The sequence below is a fragment of the Cygnus olor genome, chromosome 3 (genome assembly GCF_009769625.2).
Source record: "Cygnus olor isolate bCygOlo1 chromosome 3, bCygOlo1.pri.v2, whole genome shotgun sequence".
Lineage (NCBI taxonomy): Eukaryota > Metazoa > Chordata > Aves > Anseriformes > Anatidae > Cygnus > Cygnus olor.
The window spans coordinates 60823117-60848609 of record NC_049171.1 but is presented as its reverse complement, the minus strand read 5'-3'; the positions used below and the strand labels follow the sequence as shown (position 1 = coordinate 60848609).

The 25493-nt window shown below is 35.2% G+C and overlaps 1 protein-coding gene across 2 annotated transcripts in view; it reads left to right on the top strand.

Annotated features, from left to right (window-relative positions):
* The window catches only part of HBS1L (HBS1 like translational GTPase), a 61445-nt gene that overhangs the window by 21177 nt on the left and 14775 nt on the right, over positions 1-25493 (top strand). For both annotated transcript variants that reach the window (XM_040550973.1, XM_040550974.1), the window contains 4 exons: positions 15138-15246; positions 23245-23501; positions 23948-24113; positions 25058-25175. In XM_040550973.1, coding sequence (XP_040406907.1) covers positions 15138-15246; positions 23245-23501; positions 23948-24113; positions 25058-25175 — 650 coding nt within the window. The remainder of the gene's footprint in view (positions 1-15137; positions 15247-23244; positions 23502-23947; positions 24114-25057; positions 25176-25493) is intronic.

The window sequence follows — 25493 nt, the reverse complement described above, 5'->3', positions numbered from 1 at the left end:
TATGCACGCAGTTACTACTGTAAGTGTGAAGTGTTTTAACTCCGCTTTCACTGCAACATGGAAGAAGAAGAAAACATTGAAAAAATGAACTTCAGTCCACACAGGTTCCTCTCTGAAGTCCAGGTAGAGTGAAATGCACTTCTTCAGACTGGCAAGTGAACTTTCCTCTTCCCGGTATTCATCTGCATCTGATAAAGCTTACAGAATTTATTTGAAACTATATATTGTGTTGTACTATGTTCAGGTTTTCTTCTAGACTCAGATACACAGCTTTTTATAAATCAGCTTGGGTTTCTGAATAGTTTTAGCAATGAAGAATGGAGCCTCCAATGCTCTGTTTCATGTCACTTTTATATGCAGGGTGTTTTTTCCACATAATGGGTCTCCCTTATTCAGAGTATGGTAACATTCAGTCTCTATTTTTTCTTGACTTAATTAATCAGTTCATCTTTGATAACTCTGGAATCCTGATCTTTGACTTGGGGCAGAGGAATTCATAGGAAACTGTGGAATAGTTAGGAGTTATCAGAGGAATAATGTACATAAATAATGCAAATGTAATATAGATAGGTAATGTAGATAACGTAAAACACTTATAAGGGGAAAAGTTAGTGTAAACAAATGAATTAATTATGCCAAAGAGTAGGGCAATTTTTATAAACTTTTCCTAAATTTTAACGCAAAACAGTGTTTTTTTAACATATCTTTTGCTTCTTAAATGTGTATGTTACTATGTGTGTGTATGTGTGTGTATGTGTGTGTATATATATATATATATATATATATATATATATATATATATAAAGTAGCTTACCTTTTGCCTTGCTTACTTGTACCTTCTTACCTTAGCATGACCAGGGTCTCTGCTTCTTGCAACAGTTTCCCTGATAAATACAATTATTGCCAAATACTAGGATATTATATCAGTTAGTGAAAGCCCTACTGTCAATTTAATCATCTGATTTATGTTAGGTTCACTAAATTCCTAATAATATCCGCTGTTACTGGCAGCATACATAATGTGTTCCCTATGGAATAATGTCTTGTGTATAATCTGTTTTTGCAGCATGTTTGGACAAACAACATGGTGCATAGTGGTGGTCCAGGAAAACTGCCTTTGTAACTTTTTGGATAGCTTAAGATTTGTCTCTAAAGTTGTACTAATAGAAGTTTATATAATAATTGACTGTAGATGAATTCAGTATGCTTGATCAGCCTACTGCACTGATGGAGCTTGTGTTTGTTTTGCAAGTTAGATTCAGAGATCTTTAGCAGTTTCACACCTAGGTTTCAAAGATCCTTTGTCTGTAAATGTGTTGCCACTAACACATTTAAATAACAAAGAACAGTAAAGCTTTTCTTTTTCAATACGCTTTGTATTTTTAATAGCCATTGCTTCCTCCACAATTTTCCTTTTTCCCTTCCTAAGGTTAGACCAGATGATCTTAGAGTTCTTTTCCAACCTAAATGGTTCTATGATTTAAATGTACTCATGAACAGGGCAAGATAGCAGAGTTGTAAACCAATTATGTTTATTTTGGAAATGAGCAGGGTGTCTTAAATTAGAATTAAAGGAAATGGCAAAAGCAGATGCTGAAGCCCGTTGATCTGACAGATGAGACAACAGAAAAAATAACAGTAACTGGAAGAAAATAACTTGGCAGTAAAGTATACCTCAGTAGTTTCAGACTGCTTTATCTAATCGCTTGCTTCTCAATCCATGCGTGGAGAATGTGGTTGTCCTTCCTTAGGAATGTGTTTACTAATGTCTATATTTCTTTGTTAGACAGTTGATGTTGATCTATTGAACTTTAATCTGTGTAGCACTGAGGACAAAACTGAGATTTTACTTTTCTGTCATTTGAAAAAAAAAAAGTTGCTAGGGTTTAGGAGGTACATAAGTTTAAAAAAAAAAAAAAAAAAAAAGTCCTATACAGCACAGGAGTATCTGGAAAATGTACCACCAGAGAGCTCCTAGAGGTGATGTAACTAGTTATATCAGAAGAGTTGGGTCTTGAGCTTTGAATTGTAGTAGTAAGATAGAATACAAATGCTGATTTGCTAGTATAATTATGACCAGTTAAAGGCTTGTCCAGTGGAGAGCTGTCAACATACGAAATAACATCATCTTATCCCCCATTGATTTGTATGTCCTACTGCAAACTGGTAGATAGTTTGGTTTGAAAGGACCCTTAAAGGTTTAATTGATGTTGAATGTCTTCTAAGAGTACTTAAACTGTCCCATCTAAATAGAAAACATTTTAAATTCTAATTTCTTTTTAATTATTCTATGTCAAATTGTATATAAGAAAATCTGTTAAAAAATTAAGTATTGTTTCTGAAATTTCTATAGAAGAAATGTGATGCTGCAGTAATTTTTTTTAAAGCTACTTAAATTAATATATTTTAGTTGAGGAATAATGGCATAACCCTCCCTCCCCCTGTAATCTAAAATCATCAGATAGTAAAGGAGTGGAAGAGCAGATACTTGATCAATATCAGCCTCTTACTGGGATTGAAAAAGAAAAAGCAACACCTTGCTAATTACTTCACTTGGTTTTGATAAGCGTGTGTTTTGCTTCATTACATTTAGTCCTAGTAAAACAAGTACTATAAAAGGTGTATGTTCACTCAGCAAATTTCATTTGAACAGATTTTGTGTGAAATGTTTAACTTTACCTAATTTGCATGTGCAAAGGAGAACAATGCATTTTTAATGTCTTTTGTTTCCCACTTGTCCTTTCTTAACAGTTATTCTTTCTGTTACATTAAGAATGATAAAAAAAAATTGAACCTGCTTAACATTTTACTCTTCAAAATAATTGCTTTATTTATAAGTGACTTTTAAATGTGTGTATTAAACGGACACACAACTTTTTGAGATCATTCAATATATCATTTAACTTTTTACAAGGTTATACATTTCCAGTATCATCTTAGGTTTTGGATATTAAGAGAGTAGTTGGAATTGCAAAAGAGGCAGGATTTTCAAGTTACGGTTCCACCTTTGAGCTATGGTGTTTTTGTAAAACCCTGTAAAATATATCTGAAGTACTTCTACTCTATCCTTATTCTTTCATAATTGGGGGCTTATCAATTATGGATGGGAAGTTCTTTTGTGGTTTGAGATCATCAGCCGTGAGGAATCTTTTGCATCATTCCATCAGCTGTATGATTAGGGGATGACCTTTTTATTCCCATTTCTGTTGGCAAACACCATTTCTACCATCTCTAGCTTTACCTTTAATGAAATTGTAACGAATACTGTCATTTCCTTTCATCTTTGTTATAGGTAAAACTTTCAAAATTGTAGTCTGTTGCTGACGTTTTGTAAAATGGGTAAGTAGAGAACGTCCATCTTTTGCCATTTAAAAGAAAAAACAAACCAGAAGGGGGCGTTTCTGAGGATATATTATTGAATTAGCATAACCTTGCAAGCAGAAATGCAGAATTTCAGTGAGTGTTTCCCTTGTAATCATGCAATTCCTACTAGTGTGATTAAATGCATGTTTCAGTTTGCTGTAGGCTGTGTATATTTGTGTGTATATATAGTTTTCAATAATTGATGTACTGCTTGACCATATCTTTATTTTTTTAATTGTACTTAATCTGTTGAACATTTTAAAAATAATGTCTTATGTTGCTAAACTGCTTTTTTTTTTTAGTAGCTGATGAATTCTTGACTATATGATTAAGTTATTCTTTTGGTCCTTTGAAGCCACGCATCTTTCACTCTGAAATAATGTTAATGTGCCCTTTGCTATGACATTGCAATCTCTACTGTGATCCCTTAAACCACAGAGTGGCACCAGTAAATGTATGTTTCTTATACAGAGCTGACTTTGCAGAGGAATAGAAAAGTGAATGTGTAAAGTTTATTTTTATATATATATATATATGTATGTATGTATATATATATAAGTAAATTTGCCTGACTTTTAAGAAAGCATTGATTAATTTTCACATATAGGTCATGTCTCTGACCCAGACAGGGTCTAGTGTGGTTGTAATGTCACCAGCAGAGTGGGAGAGTTGCGGATTCAGAGAACCGAAATTAAATAAGGTTTTAGCTAATCTTACCTTGGAAGTTCTCACTGCACTAAAAGTTGACAGTCTGGAACTCAAGCTGAAAATACTTGCAGCTTCAACATGCGGAATTGTGCAGGACTACTAAATACATTTTTTTCTTCTGCAACTTTAAAAAGATACATCATTAAGTTTCTGGAAAAAGTATGGAATAGTTGTGGAAGAGCTGAACATTTATAACATGATGCCACTTCTTGTGTACTATCAGTTTGCCAGTATAGTTTTCTTGTATATTATTTTCCATATTTTTAACTTCTTGCTGAGGATTTTAATTTCTTGCTGAGGATATTTTGGTGCATAAATAAAAGTTGTGGGGTGGGAAAGTTTTCTGTTTTTAAGATGACTTGCATTCCTGTAATACAATCAGTGGGAATGTACTTGTGTAGATCTAGTCAGTGTGTGTGTAAAAGGTGTGATGTTTCTGAATTACCTCGAGGATGTGCAGGCAAATAGCACCATCCTCTGGCATTATAATATTTGTTAAGAATTAAACCTGAAATTACTGTCTGTTACTTTTGGAAATTGAATTCTAATTGTAATAGAATGTACATATTGTACTTTCAGTTTTACATACTCATTTTGGGTCAAGCTTTTAACAGAAATTCTGTTAATTTGCATGGGCTGTGTGTATTCTGTTCAATTAAGTGAGCAGCAATGAATATATCTTTTTAGGGTTATCCTGCACAATGTGCTGACTCTGCTCTTTACATGACCATTTATGGTAGGAAGTTGCACTTCAGAAATACTGGACTGAGCTTCTTCTAAATCTGTGAAAGACAAATCACAGTCATTTAAGAAAAATTCGTTGAATTAGAGAACACCACCAACGACTTAATGTTGTGTCTGTGGGGGAGAGTAAAGATGCGTGGTACAGAACAACTGTAAATGTCTAACACAAATTTTACTTTGATTGCAGATTGAGGAGGAACATTATTGGCATTGCTAGAGAGTAGTGCAAAGAAATACACCTCCCACAAATAAGGTTTCGGTAGTTACAGGATGAGTTGTACTGTGTTACGATTACATGAAGGATTGGATTTTAGTCCATTTAACTGTAAGCAATAGGCATGAGAAATACCTCAGGGACATTCTCATCTGACAAGTTCTTGATGGTAAAGTCACTGTTTTGACAGTTGTGAATTTGTATTGGACCTTTAAATGTTTATGTGTCAGAAACATCGAAAGGAGGCAGCTGATATTCGTGTAATCTCTAGAAGATGACTGAGGCTCCCCCCCTGCCCCCCAGGTCTGCCTTTCTGTACCATAGACCTCTGTTCCTTTTACTCCGGAGGTGTGATGCCTTAATGAAACTGGAAATCTTGAAATGAGAGTTTTACTCCAGTGATAGTGCCTTTCTTTCCTCTAGTATAAAAACTGTGAATGTAAACCAGACTAATTATCCGTGTCTGTGGAAAGACTATACCAATGACCTGTATATAGAGCTCAACTAAGGGTTCTGTTGCTGAAGTATATAACTTTAAACATCACTTCTTTGAGGTGGATGCTGGTTAGAATGCCATATTAAGCATCCAGAAATTGGGAGAGAAGAGTTTAATTTGCTAAGGTACTGAATGTTTACAGTTCTGAGAAATTTTCTATGTGAAATATACTACACCATTCTCAGAGACATCAGTTTTTTCTGGGACATCAGGTATTCCAAATTGCTTTCTCGTGTTGGGTAAAGACAGTGTGATTTAAAAAAATGTACTAAAGTGGTGAAAATAAGTTTCTTGTGGAACTTGCAGGTACAGTAGCAATGGGTACAAAAGAAACATTAAAAAATGAATGATTTGGTGTTTTAGAGGAGGGATCGGCTACTGGGAAGCAATAGAAAGATGGGATTGGAGTATTAAGTGAGGGAAAAGAAAATGTTCCCAACTCATTAAATGAAGTCAAAGGACTCATTGTAATAAAGGATCAGAGAAAAAAATAGCTTTAATTGGTAATAATCATTTTGTAATATTTGAGTATTCAAAACCATACAATTAGAAGTCCTGATTGCTAAAAAGTTGCATTGGAAGGTATTTATTTCTGGTAAGAAGAACTAGAGAATTTATCAGTAACTGACTGCTATTTCTGCATCATTTGTATTCAGTTGGAGAGTAAGTATCAGTGGCAAGGGAATGGTGGGACTCCAGCAATTTTGCCTATGTTCCAGACGGAAGAAAGTGTATTGTTGCCTAGTTATAACACTGTCTGCCCCATCCACTTCAACTTGATCTAATTTCAGTGCATGCATCTTTCTCACTTTCTCATTCTCAAATTTATTTAGTCATGGTCAAAGTTTTTCATTTGATTCTTATTTCTGCCTTTAATACTCATGTCACTGAGTTTTTCATTCCATTTCCATTTTTTACACTTCATCTTTCCAGTCTCTGTAGCTAGCCATCCCCACTCTCCCTATCTATTTCCCAGTCATTGAGCTTGATTTTTTTTCCCCACATTCACTTTTTTCTGCCCATAGCTTGTATTGCTTTTCAGTGTTGATCCTCTTCTTCTTCCTTTGTTCATGCTTACCTTCTGTATGTGATCTGTCCCTCAGTATGTGTTCTCTTGCTTTTTCCTTAAACACGTTTTTTCCACAGGTTGTCATTAACATTGTCAATTTTTTTTTCAGCTCTCATCTGCTTTGCGTTATTGATTTTCATTCTTGTAATCCTTGATAATATGCTTGTCTTTCTACTTTCCAGTGCTCACTTGGCCATTGGCTTCTTCTCTTGCCCTGCAGTTGGGTTTATTTTTTATGATTACCCTAGGCAGGTTAATGCCTTTGGTTTACTGATGTGGTAGGAAACCCCAGGAAACGCAGGAGAGGTTGGATTTGCTCTCAGGTGGCAGGACTTAGTCCAGCCTGGCCAAAAATAGCCAGAGCAGTTATATATTTAATGTTGAAGTATTTGGCTGATTTAGTTGTTAAAATTTAGGCCATATGTGCATGGGCAAACTGTTTTCTAAGGCCAAAAAAAAAACAAACAAAAAAAACAAACAAACAAACAAAAACAAAACAAACAAAAAAAAAAAAAAAAAAAAAACAGCCTCAGGCAGGCACTTCACTTGAGCAAATGAGGGTTTTTTTTTGGACAAAAGAGTTCAACTAGCCAAAAGTTGTAAGCATTGAAAGCAAAGCCTGAACAATGACAAGTGCCAGCTAACTCTTAACAGATGAAGCTGCCAGCCTTTCTGACTGTGCCCGCTGCACATCCAGTTGTTGTAGTAGGTTGTAGTGAAGCAAGATGTTCCTGCATCTTGAGTCATGGGGTAGTAAATTGTGGCGGTTGCGTGTTGTGGGGGCTGCAGAGAATTGGCCAATGTTGGAGACACAGCAGGCTATTTTATGATACTCCTGAGCATCTCCTCTAACCCCGTGCTGTATCAAACCTTAAAACCAAAACAAAAAATTCTTGTAGTCAGGTGTAAGTAAGCATTTTTATTTTCAGAATTTTTCAGTGAAAATACCTGCTCCCAGTTTCATGAAAAAAGTTACATTCACCATCTGAAACTTTGCAGAGAAGGTAATAGTTACAACAACAAGACAAAGTTACCTGGAAAACCCCTGACTGTGGTTTCTATTAGGAAATAACCTTTCTTTTAAAAAGAAAAAATTAAGTGTTCTTGTTTGGGGAATTGTTTTCAAGTAAGATCTTTAGAATGGCTGTGAATCAGTATTGGGGGGACGACTTAGCATATTGCCTTTTATTTTTATAGACTTTTATTACTTTTGTAGGTGATGGATGTATCACTTACTACATCAACAGTAGCATCTGTTGTACATTGCAGTTTATAATAGTATAATCTCATACCTTTTCATAAAATCAGTACTTTGAGCTGGTATAGTTTAAATACAGGGGAGTACCATTTTATTTTGAATTTTTCACAAGTGACATTTTTATTAGAGCTAATTGGTGTTTCTTTGTTATGCAGAGTGTTTCTGTGAGTGCTAAAGTTTCTGGGATTACAGAAGAGTAGGAGAGACTTTCCTAAATCATTTTTTTTTTCCTTTCTGTATTATCCTTTATTGCTTATATATTTGCATAAGAAAGGATTTCTGCATGTTGAACTTTACCCACCAAACTGTTGCATGAGAAGGAACTTAAATATTGGGCTATAGGGATGAGTGCATGGCAAATTCTATGGAGGCAGCATGTTAGCAAACTGTAAATCTGGGGTGTTTTACGTTTGGTGATTGTGTTATGTAGCGGTGTTGGGACGTGGCTGAGAGTCCTGGACTTCTGGTGCTATTCCCAGTGCTGTGACATATTGATAATATTAAAACTGTGCACCACCACCGCTGAAGATCCAGTGTGCTCTGGGGCAAACTTAACTAAACTGTGCTGATAGATGCCCCTGTGTTCTAGAGCATTTAATAGAACTTTTGATGTTTTTAAATAATTCAGTTGGGTTATACAAAAAAAAAAAAAACACTTTCAGTACTGTGCATGTCTCTAACTTGACAATTTTTTAGATTTCCTGATATTACTCTTTTCCCTGTGTGCTGTGAAATTTGAAGGGAGAAAAATACGCTGTTTTTAAGTAAAATTAAAGGCTAGGAGCTGTTGAGTTTTATGGTGTATATGGATAGAAACAATATGAAACATGTTAACTGGGGTATGTTAAAAAGATTTAAAAAAAGGTAAAAGGTAAAAAAGATGACTACAGTAATGGATATGTGTATTAAATATTAATATAAACTCACATACATGTGGGCAAATAGACGATAGATGCTTCTGACCATGAGATTATATGTGATGAGGCTAGCATCTCTTCATCTATTGTCTCATAATCCATATTTGGAATATTTTTTGCAATTTTAGGACCTTAAAGTTAGTTTTAAATTGTAACATAGCATATAGGAAGGGAATTATTGTGATATAGGCCTCCGTTATTAAATCTGTTTTTCAGACAGGACTGTGTCTTGTCTGTACTTCTATTGCTAATATACTCAACAGTTGTACTGCCAGTAAGACGTGCAAAAAAATATAAATATTTTTTTTTAATCAGTGAGTCATGAAACACTTGGAAAAAGCTCATGACATGGTAGTATAAAGCGCAAAACCAGTGCCTTGCCTTTTCTCTTTTATGCAGTTGGTGGATGTTGCTGTATAATCAGTTGACAAAGGTTTAAGTGACTTGGTTGTGGTTATATAGAAAGTCTGTAGCAGAGCAAGGGATGCAAACCGTATCTTGTAGATCAGAAGGCATGGTTACATGTATATTTTTCCATGGTACTGCTGGTTTACACAGTACCTAACCCCTTCCCACACCTTTATTATTGCTTTTTTTTTCTTTTTTGCTTGTATTACTTTGTGTGGTTTATTTAGAGTGGAAACACAGCTTAATGCAATTTATTGGGAAGTTTTGCAAAGCAGAATTTCTAGTTTGAGGATGAATACTGGAGTTGAATACACATTTTACTATATGTAATGCTAGAAAAAAAATGTTTAAAAGTAACTTCATACTGAAAAATCATTTTCCGATTCCAGCAGTGGGTTGGTGCTGCACAGAAGGATGAAGATTGGATTATCTGTAGTATTGGAATACATATTTGTGTCACAAAAATGAATATAAATTTATTGGGATTTTTAGGAACATAGTGTTCAGCTCGGGGGGGCACTTAGATTTCAGCACAGAGGTGTCTATCAGAAATAGTAGTTCCAGTAATTTCATTAGGAAAAAAAAAAGCATACAAAAACCTGAGTGGACATTCTTGTTTGAAACCTTGTTACTTGAGATTAAAAAATGCAGGCTGTGAGTAAAAGGTAGAGATTGCATGGATGCTGCATTTATTACATGAATAAACAAATTTCATTTTCAGAATGACCTGCATATAAATGTAACATTTTTGAGCACCATTTAAAAATAGATGACCGAGGGAGGGCCTACTTAAGGTAATGAATTCTGTCTTTTAAGTGTCAGTAGCATCTAGGCTCCCCAGCCACATTCAAAATAGAAATTGTATGCAACTTCTTTCTTTAAATGCTCACACCACCTTTGAAAGCGGAAGAATTAATATGCACCAAGTAGAAAAAATCAGAAGTATGTAAATGGCTTAAAGCTTTAAAGAAAAACATTGATCTGGCCACAATTAGTTAATACATAACTCCTTTGGTGGTGCTCTCCTTTGCCAGTGCTGTCTTTAGTTGCTTGGTATATGTCCTTTCTTTTGGTGGACTGTCCCTTTTCCCTGGTAAAGCTAGGTTCAGAGGTTCCTGTCCCTTGGTGCTTTAGTACTCTTCCAGTTGTAGTAATGCAGCTGTTAAGAAAGGTTTTTCAGAATTGCTGAAATAAAGTTTTAAAAACCCATAAACAAACCAAAGCAAAATTAAAAGTGCAAAGTATTAACTGTTGATGGGTGAGTAGACCTGTATTTGTTTAAAGGAGTTGGCATCTGAGAAGGCATGGGCTTCAGGCATGCCTAACACCATGATATTTTATTCCTTGTGTGTGTGTGTGTGTTTGTTTTGTTTTATTCAGACATAATGAAAATTCTAGTTTATTTTATCGTAAGAAGCGTTCTCTGTGTAATGATAAAGTTGGGTTTAGAGTTTCAGTGCCATTATATAATTTAATGAGGGGAAACCAAGTTGTGAGGACCAGTCCCTTGTGCTTAGGAGTTGAAAATGATGACATTGTTTCATTGTCATCTGAACTAAGACAGCGTGGATTTAGACACCCAATACTAGTGTTCATTTCCCCAAATTTACCAGTATAAACACTTTTTGCTCCCCACTTCACTCAGCATCAACATTTCTTATGTGAGATGGCAGCCGTTTAGCAGACTTGTGGTGTTTTTCTGCACCTCTGATTTACCTGGGAACAGAGTAGACCAATAATCGACTGTTCTATGTACTGAAAAATAACTCCTCCATACCCCCAACAGAGTTAAAGACCAGTTCTTACCTTCCTGTTACTTTCAATGTAAGTAAACAAACAAAAACTGAAAAAAACTTCTCAAGCCCATTATATGTGATAAAGAAGCTGAAATAATCTGTTGGTTTGTTTGTTTAAATCTTTTACAGGTAATCCTTACAACCATTTTTTTTTACAAAGGAAGCCCAAAATTTGGGGAGTTGCTTGTGGTAAAGGAAGATGGTTGACTTTATCCACACGCTTTTGCTTTTCTACCGTGAACGTCCAGAGAGACTATTTTCATTTTTAAGGACTGTTCTGGTGTTTCACTTGGTTCCTGTATATATGTATCTGCCTCCTGTTTTTCAGACTGCAAATACTTTATTTTGCCATCAGATTTCAGGGTTGTACTTTTAATTGCAGTTGCAATAGTTGTCACTTTTAGTTTGAAGTTGCAGAGGGTGCCACTAGTAAAATTTTTTGACCAAATCAGAAGGATCTTCAGTTGGAAGACCACAGAGCAGCCACAGGAAAGGGAGAAGCAAAGAGAGGAAAGATGGTCATTGATAAGTTGTCACACACTGCCATAGTTATACTGGAGTAACTTCAGCGGAGGTCTTTGTTACCTTTTGTATTAAGCTCATCCTCATTTGACAGTGAGGCAAAGTACATCAATGCATATTGTGCTTTGCGTTACTGTTTTGACTCGTAGCTACAGTATACAGGTGCAGCGATGTCAATGTAGTCTTCAACAGCAAGTATCTGTCTGAAAACTACTTTGCTTAAAATATTAAAATAGACTGGAAGTTTTGTTTTTTAATCATTTTGAATTGTGGTAACTATCATACTGACAAGCCTTTATATTTTTGTAATTTATGAATGATTCACTCTAATTTTTGCTTTTTGTAAAACTAAAGTGAAGCATAGCAAGGAGGTATTGGGGATTCTTTAGGAGTTTATTAAAGATGCAAAAGTCAGTATCTCTCCATTTCTTATGCACTCTTGGTGTAGGAAACATTGACATTTAGTTGCTTACGTTTGCACTTACGAAGGTCCAAATTGCACAGGGCATGAAGAATGTTTATCAAGACTTTCTAGGCAAGTTTATATCCTTTCCCCTCAGAGGCTGATTTTCTTGCAGCTGCTCTTTTCCTAATCAGATTGGAATTACCACCCCTATATTTTTTCCAGGGTTGTAGCAGACCTCAGTTGCTATAGGGTACTCTGCTTGCTTATTCAGAAGTGTTTCTCTTAAGAATTGTATCAGCATTGTGCATTGACTTCCTTTTAGTTCCAAGGTGCAATTTAAGGATTTGCTTTTGATCTGTTAAGTGTTGAATAGTTTTTGCTTTGTCTGCTAAAGCAGATAAGCATTTATCATGCAGTTTTCTCCAGTGCCCTATAGATTAGATAGTAAAGTATACTCCTTTCCTGGGCTTCTGTCCTTCGTACTGAAGCCCATAATTATTAATCTTTAATGGCACCTGCAGTACAAAAAACAGGGTTGGTCCTTATCTCAAATGAACTGTTTGATTTTATTGTACTTGGTTATAAAAACACCGGAGTCAAAAAATGATATTTGATGCTTCTGTCAGTAGTATTACTAATGATTTTTGTTTGCAACATGGTTGTTGCATCTGTTTGAGTGCAACCTTTCCACAGTTATCTTCTATGGTTTGGTTTGCCCTTATATGCGATCCTGGTTTGCTTCTTCAGTCCACCTATACTGATATAAGTGTTTTTTTCTTCTTTAGACAGCAACAAACTGTGCTGCCAGTGGACAATTATTTTACTTTTTCTTGGTCTTTGTAATTTTATTTTTTAAATGTTCGTTCACCTTTTAGTGTTGCCTATTTTTTTCCTCTGGTTTTATTCCTTTTTCTCTAGTTTTAGATTTTTGTGATTTCATTTGTCGTGTCGTGTGTTTTAGTCTTCAGTTGTTTCTGCTCAACCCTGTTTTCGTAGCGATGTTAAGTGTTTCACATATGGAACCTTCTCTCCTAACACCATCACTTCATTGATATTCACAAAATATCAATTCACAAAATATTTCTTGAGGGTTCATAATTTAAAATGCTCACTGCAAACTGAAGAATTACATAGTCTTATGACAGAATTGTGCTGTCTCATTAAAACTGCATCACTGAGTCGTCTGGTCTTCTAGATTTTATCTAGAGAGTGAGTAGTGTAGTACTTCTGAAATAGAAGTCAAATTCTAGATTCATTAAATGTATTTCATCTCCTTGTACATTTAGCTTTGGATCAGTCTCAAACACCCCAACAGTTGTACAGATCAAAGCTTAATTTCTGAATTTATAACAGAAGATGTATTTTTTATATCCAGTGACTTTTGATTTTGGATCAAATATAGCAAATTTTGCAAATAGATTGCAAGTCATATGCAAGGTACATGATAACAATTGTTATCTTGTTTTCTTTCAGCTAATCTAATTTCATGTTCGTTATGTTTTTTGCAATTTTTAATTCCTAGCAGCCAGACTCCAAACATGGTATTTTCTGAGAATTAACTGTAATTCAGCTTTCAAATGACTTGTAAAACATTCATGTTTAACTGGTAGTTGAAGGTGATGTCTGCTTGAAAATTGTTAGAATTGAAGTAAGAAAAAAACATACCAAGTTGGCAACAAAAGTAATGACCTTTTTTCTGTAACTCATGTGAGTAACTTCTCATTCAAAAATAGGTAAAGGTGACCTGTGTAGAAGCTTGAATATGAAACAAAATCTTTAACTGGTAGTCCTTGTCCTTTAATGTGAGAATTTTTTATCCTGAATCTTTATTATTTTTTTGACAGTTTTATAATATATAATTGTTGTTAACCATCATTTCTGGTATTGCCTTTATTTCCTTGTTACTGTTTTTCTTTATTTAGTATAATTTGTAAGTAACTATTAATAATATGCATACAAAGTACTTCTTCCAGAGATCTCCAGGCAGCATATAACTAAAATAAGTATCAACAGATAAGATAAATGAAGGAGGTGATGACCAAATTAAATAAACTAAAAAAAAGTTGCACAAGATCTTTTTTGGTGTGCTATATATTGTAGACATGTCTCTGGTATTCTGTTTCTGTACCTGAAACATACCTTCAACAGGCTTGACCATAACTTTATATATAACCTGCAAAGCACTATGATCATGAGGTTTTAGAGGTGTAGCTGTCATACTTTAGAGTGCAATAAAGAGTTCATCTGTATGAGTAAGACCAAATGACTCCAACAGTTCATCTTACAGTAGTAATCTAAAATACTTTAAATAAATAAATAAAAATTAACTTGTTCTTCAAAATAAGTCTTCACTTGTTTGTGAGTATTCAGAATCAGGGTATTACTTGAAGAGTATCAGCATTTTTCCAGTTTTCAGATGCGTCTATAGGTAAAGATTTTTTCAAACTTTCAGTTTAATCCTGAATTCAGGTTATTGTTTTTGCTTTTCTGTGTATATAATGTCCTTCAGAACACAAGATACAGTCATTGTCACTCATACTGTATAAAGTTGGAAGTGTTTTGCCATAAAGAAAGGGAGAAGGGAGTTACTTAACATATTAAAGAGGGGGTCATGGAAAGAAAAGAGAGAGTTTACTATTTTTATTTATACTACTCTTCCTCATAGTAAATATATAGCTAGTTTGGGTATTTCTTGGCTTCTTTGATGTAACTTGGTAGGAGACAACTCTGTTCACAGGTCTCAGGGAAGGCCTGGTAGCTTGTGCTGCTGTTAGCAGTACCTCAGGTAGACGAGTGTTGTTGCTTTTTTTTTTTTTTTTTTGGTTTAAACTTGTAGCCTTGAGGCTTGCCAATGTTAAGGCAAAAGAAAAACTGTAAATAAGAATTAGCTTAATCAGCTAGTGAGCAGCTGCAAAGCGTTTCTTCATCCTTGTATTGTATAAAATGCTTCTGGCATTCTGCAGAACTGCTATCAAAATAGCAAAGCTCTTAAATGGTGTGGGTGTCAAGGAGATACTTGGAGATACAGATAAGATTTTCACAATAAATACAAATGTTTGTAGATTAATTTGAATAAATATGTAACAGATAAAAGTAAAAGACTGAAGTGTGAGACTTCATCATTATCGCAGACTGGTATCTTTGGGTTGATGAAAAGGAATGTAACTTGTTAAGCTTTATATTTAACACCTGTTAATCACAACATTAAGTTCAAACTTATTTTTGTCTATTACTAGGAAAATCAAGGGATTCCCAGTCAGCCAGAATGGAATCTGAAATTGTGCCAAAAGTTACCAAAATGACAGTGTCTGGAAAGAAACAGTCTATGGGATTTGAAGTTCCATGGTAAGCCAAAGCCCTCATACATCAAGGTACATCAGCAGCTCTTCTTTCAGACTGATGCACCTGTAGCAAGCTTTCTTCTTCTTTTTTTCTATTTTTACAGCAGTTTTAGTGTCACTCTCCAGAACTAACCATCTCAGCTTCTTGTTTGACTCACAATTACTTTCAGAAGATGGTACCTCACGTTTTGAGTTTAACAAATCCTTTCACTATGAATAGTGCAGAGAGATATCAGCTAGTCAGATTATTTAAACATCCGCTTCATAGAATACTGAACTTTCTTGGGGTTCGTTTATTTTAAATTTAGTTCTCTAAGTGGAATTATGAAATCAATAAATCTTAACTGCAAATGCTTGTTCTTCAAAGGAAGTAATACATTTAAGAATAATTTATGGGGAAAATAATCACTTATAGCTAAACTTTGCCTTCCTCTGCAGCTTTTATTAACTTTAACAGGTGTTCGGGGTACAACTGTTATAGAGAAGAAGTCAGTCCCTCTTACGCTTTAGCTAAAATAGCGTAGTTGAGTAGTAGTTCTAATTTTACCCTAACTTGGAACTGTTGGGGGGATGCTCTTGTAAGAGCATGAAAACAGACATGGTGGATCAGAGTCCATCTACATCAGTAGCCAGCAATGCTTAAATAAATGTATTAAGGACAGGTTAAGCATATTGGGAATACATTCTATGAAACGTCACTGCATGTAGCATTCTGTGCCCCACTGCTTCTTATGGATTGGGCTGGTTTCAACTAACAATGGCTAATGGATTTTTCTTGTTTGGTTGTACTTATTCTGGTTTTGAGCACAATCTTGCTACTGTATGGCAAGAAATTCCATAGTTATGCTCAGGAAAAAAAATTGCAAGCGTGAGCATTGCCACCATCCCTACCTCAGCCTGCACTGCTTACAGTTCTGATCTGGAAAGCATTTTTGGGAGCAAGAGGGATAGCATGGTCTTTACTTTACAGTATCTTGTGCATGTTTGGTGAAACTATGTGGAAAGCATTATGATGCATCTACATAGTCTCTTCAGTGCATTTAATACAAGGATGTAAGACTGACGTCATTATTTCCTTAAAACTTCTAAATGCAATTGCTGAATGACAGTGATGTCTCTTAGCTACTTAGATGCAATAAACTAAGTGAAGAATTCCTGGGACTTTCAAAATTCTTTCTGTGCTATTTGAGATCTGAAATGCACATAGGGAGCACAATGTGTTTTTTTTTGTTTGTTTTTTTGTTTGTTTGTTTTTCCCCCTCCTCATCTCTGCTAATTAGTGACTCTAGGTGTAACAACTGGACTTGATCATTAAATTTCTATTAACTTAATGGAATCTTCATCTTTTGTGTTCCTATTACACCTCTTACAAATTGGAGTTTTTTATGGTGACTTGTGTGGATTACAATGATTTAGGTAAAATTTTATAAAAAGAAAGGAGTCATAAAGGGAGTGAAAAGGATCTGCCAGTTAGTCCTTCAGAAGATCACTGGGGATGATATTGATTACATTTTTTTAGCTGTAATAATGACTATTTAAGATATTTATATAAAGTCCAAAATTTTGTATCTCTGTTATTATTTAGTGACTGCCACACCGTGTGTGTGTGTGTGTGTAAGCTCCATAGGGAAGGATGAAATGAGAAGAATGCTTTTTCATTTGCAGACTGGAATAATTCCTGGATATACTAATGGTGACTCAGTCTTTGAGGGAAAACAGTTGCTTCTAACATGGCTCTCAGCAACTCTACTTCTCTTTATGGACCTAGAAATAGTTTGTATCATGCTCGCTTCCATTATATTGACACAGTGTTTTTTTGTGACAAAAAAACAAACAAACAAACAAACACCTCTCCAGGACTTGCTGATAATCTCTTGGTTTAAATCCTTGACACTATGAAAGTGTTTAATTCTCCTCGCTTGTTTCAGCAGTACTGCTAAGTAAGAAGAAACCTCTTTTCTTGTAGAAGTTGTAGGGACATTAGGCATTTGGTTTTAAGCTAGAACAAATAGGAATGGAGTGGTTTGGAAAAGAAGAGAATGAGATTTGGAGTACAACCAATCAGTGACTAGGAAAGAAAGCCCAGTTGAAATTGTGAAATTATCTGCATGTCTAAAGACCCATGCTTCAAGGAAACTGTTACGGTCTCCTTTCTTCTATTGATTATAGGCTGCCAGAGGCACTGTCAAGTCACTAGGACTTTGACATGAAGAACTGGGGGAGGAAGCCTTGACCATGCTTATGTCTTATTTTTCCTTCTCTGCTCCAGGACAGTGTAATTTGCTCTGTCTGATTCTTTTCCTAACAGATGAAATTTGACTAGCTCCTGTCCAGTTTATGCATGAAGTCTGTCCTAAATATATTGAAGTTATGTGAAGCACTAGCATTGTGTTGCAAGCCTGTAATGGCTTTATAGCTTTTATTCATCCACTTCTAAACTTGAAGGAAACAAATAAGGGGGGTGGGGGGGATGATATTTTTCCCTGCCCGAATTCCATGAGTATCAGTGTTGTGTTTTTTTCTTCTGGATTATTGACAGTTTACACGAGGATGAGTTGTCAGGGAACACAGTGAATTTGTTTATTAATGCCTAAGAGACACTCTTTCTCTTAATTCTTTTCAAACTCTCTTTATGTTACTTATGCATTGAGAAGTATACTGCAGAGGGTTTGTAATAATACAGATTTCTAAGTACATAGTTTTGTTTCACTGACCAAAAGCACAGTGTTCATAGTGGTTTTGATAAAATCTAAATTGTAAAACACCTGTAATTTATCAGCCTTTGCAGTTTATGCCCCCTGCTCGCACTCCTGAATGTTTATGTGGTGTTGGTGCAGACACCATTGAAGGTGATTGTATAGCATGTATGAATTAGTTTTTGTTGTCACCTGTTACAGGATCTTAAACATGATTCTTGGACCATGTTTTTAAAAACCCCTGGCCTAGCATTAACAAAAGTAACCATTCTTTGGCTATCTACTCAGTCTTTATGGTTAAATCTTGTTATGAGGCATGATCTCATTTTAATGAAGGTTCCCTTATTATTATGTAAACGGATTATTAGAAGTCATGAATTGCTTTGAGCATTGATTGCTTCTGCCATGTGTTCTTAATAGAATTGTCTCTGGAAAATGGAGTTTGCTCGTTTCTGACAAGCTGCCTTTCTGGTGCTCTAGCAAAACTAATTACCTGGCTTTTTCTTCTTGTTAAATCAAGAAGGAAACAAGAAAAGGTTGTGAGCAAAAAGGGGTGATTATTTTAACCAGCCTGACCAATATTGTGTAATTAATAATTTTGAAAGGGGAAATAAATGTAGACATTCCTGTAATGACTATAAGTACTCCGAAAGAGTCGGTTGTATAAAAATAATTCACTAAGCATCCAGACTAGAAGATTGAAAATAATGTTTAAAACCTAAATTATGCAGAGTTAATCTTCAGAAGATAAACTTTCAGGTTCTTCTTTGAATGCCCGGTAGTGTGAACCTCAGTAAACACAGTTGTATGAGGATTAGAGTCTTTTAACATGTCTTTTAACAGCATATGTTGTATTTCAGTATTTCTTACTGTTTCCAGAAAACAATGTAACCATAATATTTTACTCAGTTTACCCTTACTGTCTGTCTTGGCAAGACAACATAGGATGTTTCTAGCCTGGCAGTTCTAATTTCAGCTAAATAGTAGTTCTTGCCAGGCTTCTGTATGTCTTCTGATTTGCTAACAAAAAGCTTCGGTAAGTGCTTTTGACATCTGTGACTGAATTGCTGGTGGTCAAGCCTGCTGTAGTACGTGAGCTCAGTGTAAGTAGAGGTGCTTAATTGTTCTGTCCTTTCAAAGAAGTCCAGAGTTAATCAGTTCAATGGCTCCACATTAGTGAGCTAGTAGTGGTGTAGCAGAAGGGCACGGATGTTGGCGAACCAAATCTGCTCTTGGCAGTTTGAACAAGTTCTTATACAAAGATGCAAGCAATTGGCTAGGAATTGCTCCTCCTCCAAGTAGAAATTATTCCCGATGTGGTGGTTCAACATAATTCAGACCACACTGGAACTTGGCTACCAAAGATGTTTGCTAATACATTTGACCATTATTTTATACCATCAACTGCCTACAGTAGCAACGTATCACGTACTAGAGCGCTCTCTTATATGCTCTGTCTTTTGACAAATTTTCAATTAACTAATTATGAAAAATCTCAATGGGAAAGACTGAAAAGAATTTTCAATATCATTCATTCCTTAGACCGTTAGAGATGAAGCTCCTTAGCATTTTTCTGATCTTCTGTTAGTTGTTATCAAGCTTTCAATAAATTACATATCTAGTTGCCATATCAAAGTCTTTTTTCCTGCATCTAACTGCATGTGCTTCTGTTAGATGTGAATTGTACGTTTCACCTGTGCATCTTCCTGTTCAGGTACCTGGTAACAAACTCCCTCTCCTTTTCCCTGACACAGCTCAGCAGAAAGATGAGATGGTGTATAAGTACATCATACACTCTCTCCATTCTGATGTTTCTCTTCTGAAACAGTGAGTCTTGCATTAGCATGGAACAGGTTGTTTTCAGGTTTCTAGAACATGGTGATATCTGAAACCTGTAGAAGTCTAAATGGAGCGGTCTACTAACAGTTTCAAATATTATACCATTGAAATAGTAGCAAGGCCTAATGTCATGACAGCTAGAGTCATGTTTCACTCATTATTTTACTGGTATGTCTAGCACTTTCTTTGAACCACCCAAATGCAAACTATTTGACAGCATTTAGCAGTGGTAGTCACACCAGAAGGTACTTGTTAGTGAGAGAATAGTTGTTTCATCAGGCCTTGTTTCTTTGAGGTCCTGTAATTAGTTTGAATGTTGCCATTCAATGTCTATTGTGTTTTTTTGGAATCCTTCCTGACCTAGGCTTTGACTTACAGGAAGATCTGAGTGTCTGAGACTAGAAAAAAAAATATTAGTTAAACAAATATAATTTAGAAGCTTGCTGATAACCTGTCTTTCAAAATACATTTTCATCTTTTAATAGGCTTGATGTGACAGTCTTTAATGTATTTTGGAAAGCTATAGGGAAAACGTGGCTTTGGGTTACATTATTTGCAGTTTCATCTAAATGTCTTCCTTTTAATTTTTTTCATTTTTAAAAATTTGGTTTTAAAATTAATGCAGACATTGAAAAGGAGAGAAGGGACTGGCAAATGCAAAGGCTTTTTTGATATTGCTTCTTATACAGATACTTCTCTCTAGAACTTAAAATGTTGGAATTTCAAGGAAAAATAATTGATATCGATATAAAATATCATATTTGTATTACAGTATGACTTTTGCATATAACCAGTAGTGTTTCAGTGTGAAAGAGTGTTTCAGTGTGAAAGTGATAGATGTTATGCTGACAGTGAACTGAAGTTTGTCTGGAAAAAAAAAATGAGTCAATGTTGATGGAAAACTTCAATCACAACTGGGAAGACTTCTAACACAACTGAATTTTAAATATATTAGGTTCTCTTAATACATGGTTCAGGCCAAACTGGTCTGGTGTGCTATATATAATGTAGGTGCTTTTAAATATGTTGCTAGAATATGTAGAAAGCTCTGTCACTGCAATTCTATGCATATTGCTTTCTATCAACTTGATTGTTTTCAGTCAGTTTTTATGAAGTAAAATGTCTGTGAAGAAACATTGGATAAAATAGTTGTCGTGCCATTCCACAGTAGATTTTTAGCTTGAACTTAATGGAATTTAAAAAAGAGACTTCTGTTCAGACTGATAGAAATGCACTTTTCTTTTTCCAGTAAAAGAAAGCATGAGCAACTAGTGACTATTTTCCTTGGAATAGCTCATGTGTAATTGCCTTTTTCTCATAACTGCATGTAAGACAATGATGAGTCACTGATTTGGGAAGTTTAGGAAATTAATTGTATCCTCTTATAAAGTGCATTCAGCTTGTCGATGTACGATGTTATATACCGGAGCTCGTCAAAGGCTATGCTTGATGACACAGTACAACTGGTTTCTGAGTGTCAAATCAAAAGTGTCATGACTGTGTGACCAAAGGTGTAGATTGATATTGACTTTTTTTCCCTTAAAAGGCTTAGAAAATGTTGATAGGGTAACTTTATGTAAATAAACTTTAAACAGAATTGTGCATCCACTATGCAGCAGCACAGGTACTATCCATCCCCTGCAACCATCATGGCTGGCACTAATTAAGTTTGATGTGTAGCTAATTTAAGAAAATTGTGGTTGTATGTCCACCCTTGATGCAAGATCCCAACCTTGGATTGTGGAACTGTAGCCAAGAAACAAGTGTTCACATTTCTGGTTTGGGGTCTCACAATCTAGAGCAAAAACTTGGGTTTGGGCATAACAAAAAAGATGTCGAAACTAATCATTCTGCCACAGTACCAGATACTTAGGTAGGTCCTGAAACTGAGTTAAAAAAGGGAGGCCTTATAAAATGACCAGCATTGGTTACTGGTGGTAGAGAGGCTAAATTTGCATTCAATCTGAATATTTCCTGGGTTTAATGTTCTAGATTATAACTCATGAACTGCTTTGTTCAGTAGGCTAACATGGCTGGACTCCTTTGTTTCCTGAGATTCAGGAAATGGAAAGGGACTAATACAATGCAAATATTCCTGTGAAAGCTGATACAATGCAACATTACTACTCGCTTTCTGTCTGTATTATCAAATGAAGATTCTGTGAGATGGGATTCTGAAGTACCAAAATAAGTAGTTTTGGTTATAAAAATTGAAAAGAGGAAAATTGTGAAGTTAACTGTGGTATGTAAATGAAAAGCGGAGAGTGAAAAATTCACTCTGGACATGAAGACAGTTCTGTTTCCTTTTGGTAGCTCTCTGAAAGACTGCTTGAATCAGTTCCATAGAAAGTAGCCTGCACCACAGTGGTACTGCATTGAAAAGGGTTCCAGTTTTCCAGAGGAGGAAGTTTTTTTTTTTTTTTTTTGTAGAAGGCTTCTTGTAGAAGAATTTTTAGAGAAACTTTCAAAATACTGGAATGGCCAGTGGTTTGTGTGTTGAAGCTTGCCATAACATGTTCTGATGCCTGTAGTAGCTGCTTCTGTTTCTGTCTTGCTGTATATATTAATGACTCACCATGGAGCTCTGTCAGCCAGGAAGAAAGCTTTTGCTGTCTTGAGGATGTTATTTAGGTTTTGCTTTTAGTGGTCATCTTTGCCATAACAGCTTAAAAAGAAAATCAAATATATCCTCAGAACATGTATGTGAATTATGAAAATAACCTTATTTATAAATGGGAGAGAAAGAGTGTGAGAATAATAGGAGAATAATGTATTCAAGATACTTAGTTAATAGGAGAATAATACATTCAAGATATTTAGTATTAGCGTTAGTATAGTAATTTGTGGTAGAACAGGGTGGAAGAGAAGGTGAGTTGGGAAATCCAAATATCTGTAGTTCTAGATGCCTTGTTTTGTACATAAAACAGGTTTTCTCAGTGTTGATACGTGGCATATCTGTTATGGCTGTATGCAAACATTGCTTGTTAAGTTTCAGCTCAGATACACTTAGTATCTACTCTTTGTATTGCTGGTGTTCGCTCAGTAGAATATCACTGCATTCAGCTGCAGTACTTTTAATTTAAGTGAAAGCTGTTTTAGGATGCTTCAAAGCTGACTTGGGCTCTTACTTCAGAGAAGACCATGTCTATGGCAGTTTGTCATTTCCCTCCCTGCCAAAAGAAGTGGCTGTGAGAAGCTTTTGTTTATATGAGTTTCATGAATTTTACAAGATTATTTCTTATCTTGCTTCTGTACACAGTATGTCTCTTGCAAGATGTTCAGAGCTGGTATCTGTGTAGTTTGCATCCAGTTGCTTATCACTTCCACCTTAATGGGCTTGTTTCTACTTATCAGATAATATTTGTCTGGGGCTTTTGTGATAGTGTAGGGAGAACTCCATTTCTCTCCTGTATTTCTGCAGCTTCTTTGACATTTGCATTCACTGTTCCTTTGTTTTATTTTCCCAGCATGATTGCTGAAGAAAATGGCCATGCTAACACACCTCAAAAAGGACTGCTAAATGAAGATGCTAGCATAACTTCTGGGGTAATTGAGGCAGTCTCAAAATCTGCTCTTTCACCCCAAGTAGCGCAGGTTTCAGAAGAGCAGAATGCCGTGCCTACTCCAGTAAAAAAGACGAGCAAGACAAAACCACAAATAGATGTGAAAGCAGAGTTGGAGAAGAGACAAGGAGGAAAGCAACTACTAAATTTGGTGGTAATAGGTAATACAGTTAATTACATATTAGGCATAGAGATTTAAAAACTCCGTTGATTGAATCTGGAAGTGATAAAGAAACAAAATTAGCCTCTCTTTAGGAAAGAGAAATCTTATACTGTTTTCAGTTCCATCTGTTTGACCATTGTTATGTGGAGGGTGCACATTCAGACTTCCTTGACTAGACTGTGAGGTTGACTTAGCTTGGTTTTGACAGACTACAAAAATGTACTTTGGTTTGATTTCATTCCTACAGTTCTTTTTAGTATGGATTTGGATGTGGTACATGGCTGTCACACTAATTACTTGTTTCAGTAAACTGTCAGTGAGTCAAAATCTTATGGATTGCATGAGTGTTATTGGTGCATGTGATTTGCATATTTTTTTTTCATGTTGTGCATTTAAAATTTGTAAATTAGTAAAAATTGATATAATGTTGATTTTCCTCCATAGGACATGTTGATGCAGGTAAAAGTACTTTAATGGGTCATCTACTCTACCTTTTGGGAAATGTGAACAAAAGAACTATGCACAAATACGAACAGGAATCTAAGAAGGCTGGCAAAGCTTCGTTTGCTTATGCATGGGTCTTGGATGAAACTGGGGAAGAAAGAGAAAGGTAGAAATATATTTAATGGGAATTAACCACTGTTCTTCTGAAAGAAAAACATATCCACTAATAATGCTTTGGTAAAAATATTCGAAATGCATGAAGATATTTACACAATACTTACTAGCAATTATTTTGCTTTGTCTGAGTTACCAAAAGAAAAATAATATCCTGGTTTGATTACAAAAATGTGTACAAGAAATTGAGTATTTCTTCACATATTTCTGTGCTGGGGAGTGCAGAGAAGGACTACAATGTACAAATGCTTGTAGTAGCCACGTTCATTTAAAGCTGCCTTACCAGTTTATTTCTGCCAACTTTTTCTCATCATGGTTATTGCTGTATGGGAAAGATCTATATTAAATTGTTTGTATAAAGAGGTGTCAGAAGTGTAAATTAAGCACTGAAATTTTGGTTCACACATGACTTGGATTATATTGAATATCAAATTTATCCTAATAAATTATAAATTATTTTATTTACTTGAAGATCCAGAGGCAACTAAACACAGTCTTTAGAAGTAGCCTGATATCAGTTAAGGCATGTAATTAATTATTGGTATTTTATTAATTATTGGTGGTGGTGTTTGTGGAAATACTGTGATGAGCCTTAAAACTTGCATCCAGTCATCTATGATTTTTTTTAATATCCGTTAATTACGCATTTAAGATCCAGACTTCACTTCAGAAGATAAATTGTCATTTTTATGGGAAAAAGTCTCTGAGTTGGTATTTTTGCTTGATTTTTTTGTTTCTTTGTGACTAGAGTTACTCAAAACAGCTCTAGAGGTCTTTTCCAGCAAGCAAGTTTCTTTCAGTATTTTCAGTGCAGGCTGAATCAAATGAAAGCTGTTACATGTATAATTTCATGATTGTGTTTATCATAGCTTAATTTATATTTCCGAAGCTTTCAAAACAGTACTAATGGTGTTATGTGTGTATGCTTTGTTTAAGGGGAGTAACAATGGATGTGGGCATGACCAAATTTGAGACAAAGACTAAAGTAATTACATTGATGGATGCTCCAGGCCACAAAGACTTCATTCCAAATATGATCACAGGAGCTGCCCAGGTAGAGAGAGTCTAAAACTCCCTTTCCAATGGTGTTAATTACATTTTTTTTTCTTAAATTGGCTTTCTTCTTCTTTTAAATTCTAAGATAAAACGGAATCATTGATGGTGCTAAAATATCTTTTATAGGTTTTTGTGAGCTTACTAAACTTTAGAATTAATATATTTGTTTAACTTTAAAGGTAGTTACTTCTTTTTGGTAAGCTACCTATTTGGAGGAGAGTTATTAGGGAAGTAGTTTGAATACTAAGTTGCAGTTTGATGAAATCAGTTGAGCTTTTAAAACTATTCAAATCAAATGTGTCATATGCCTACTCAA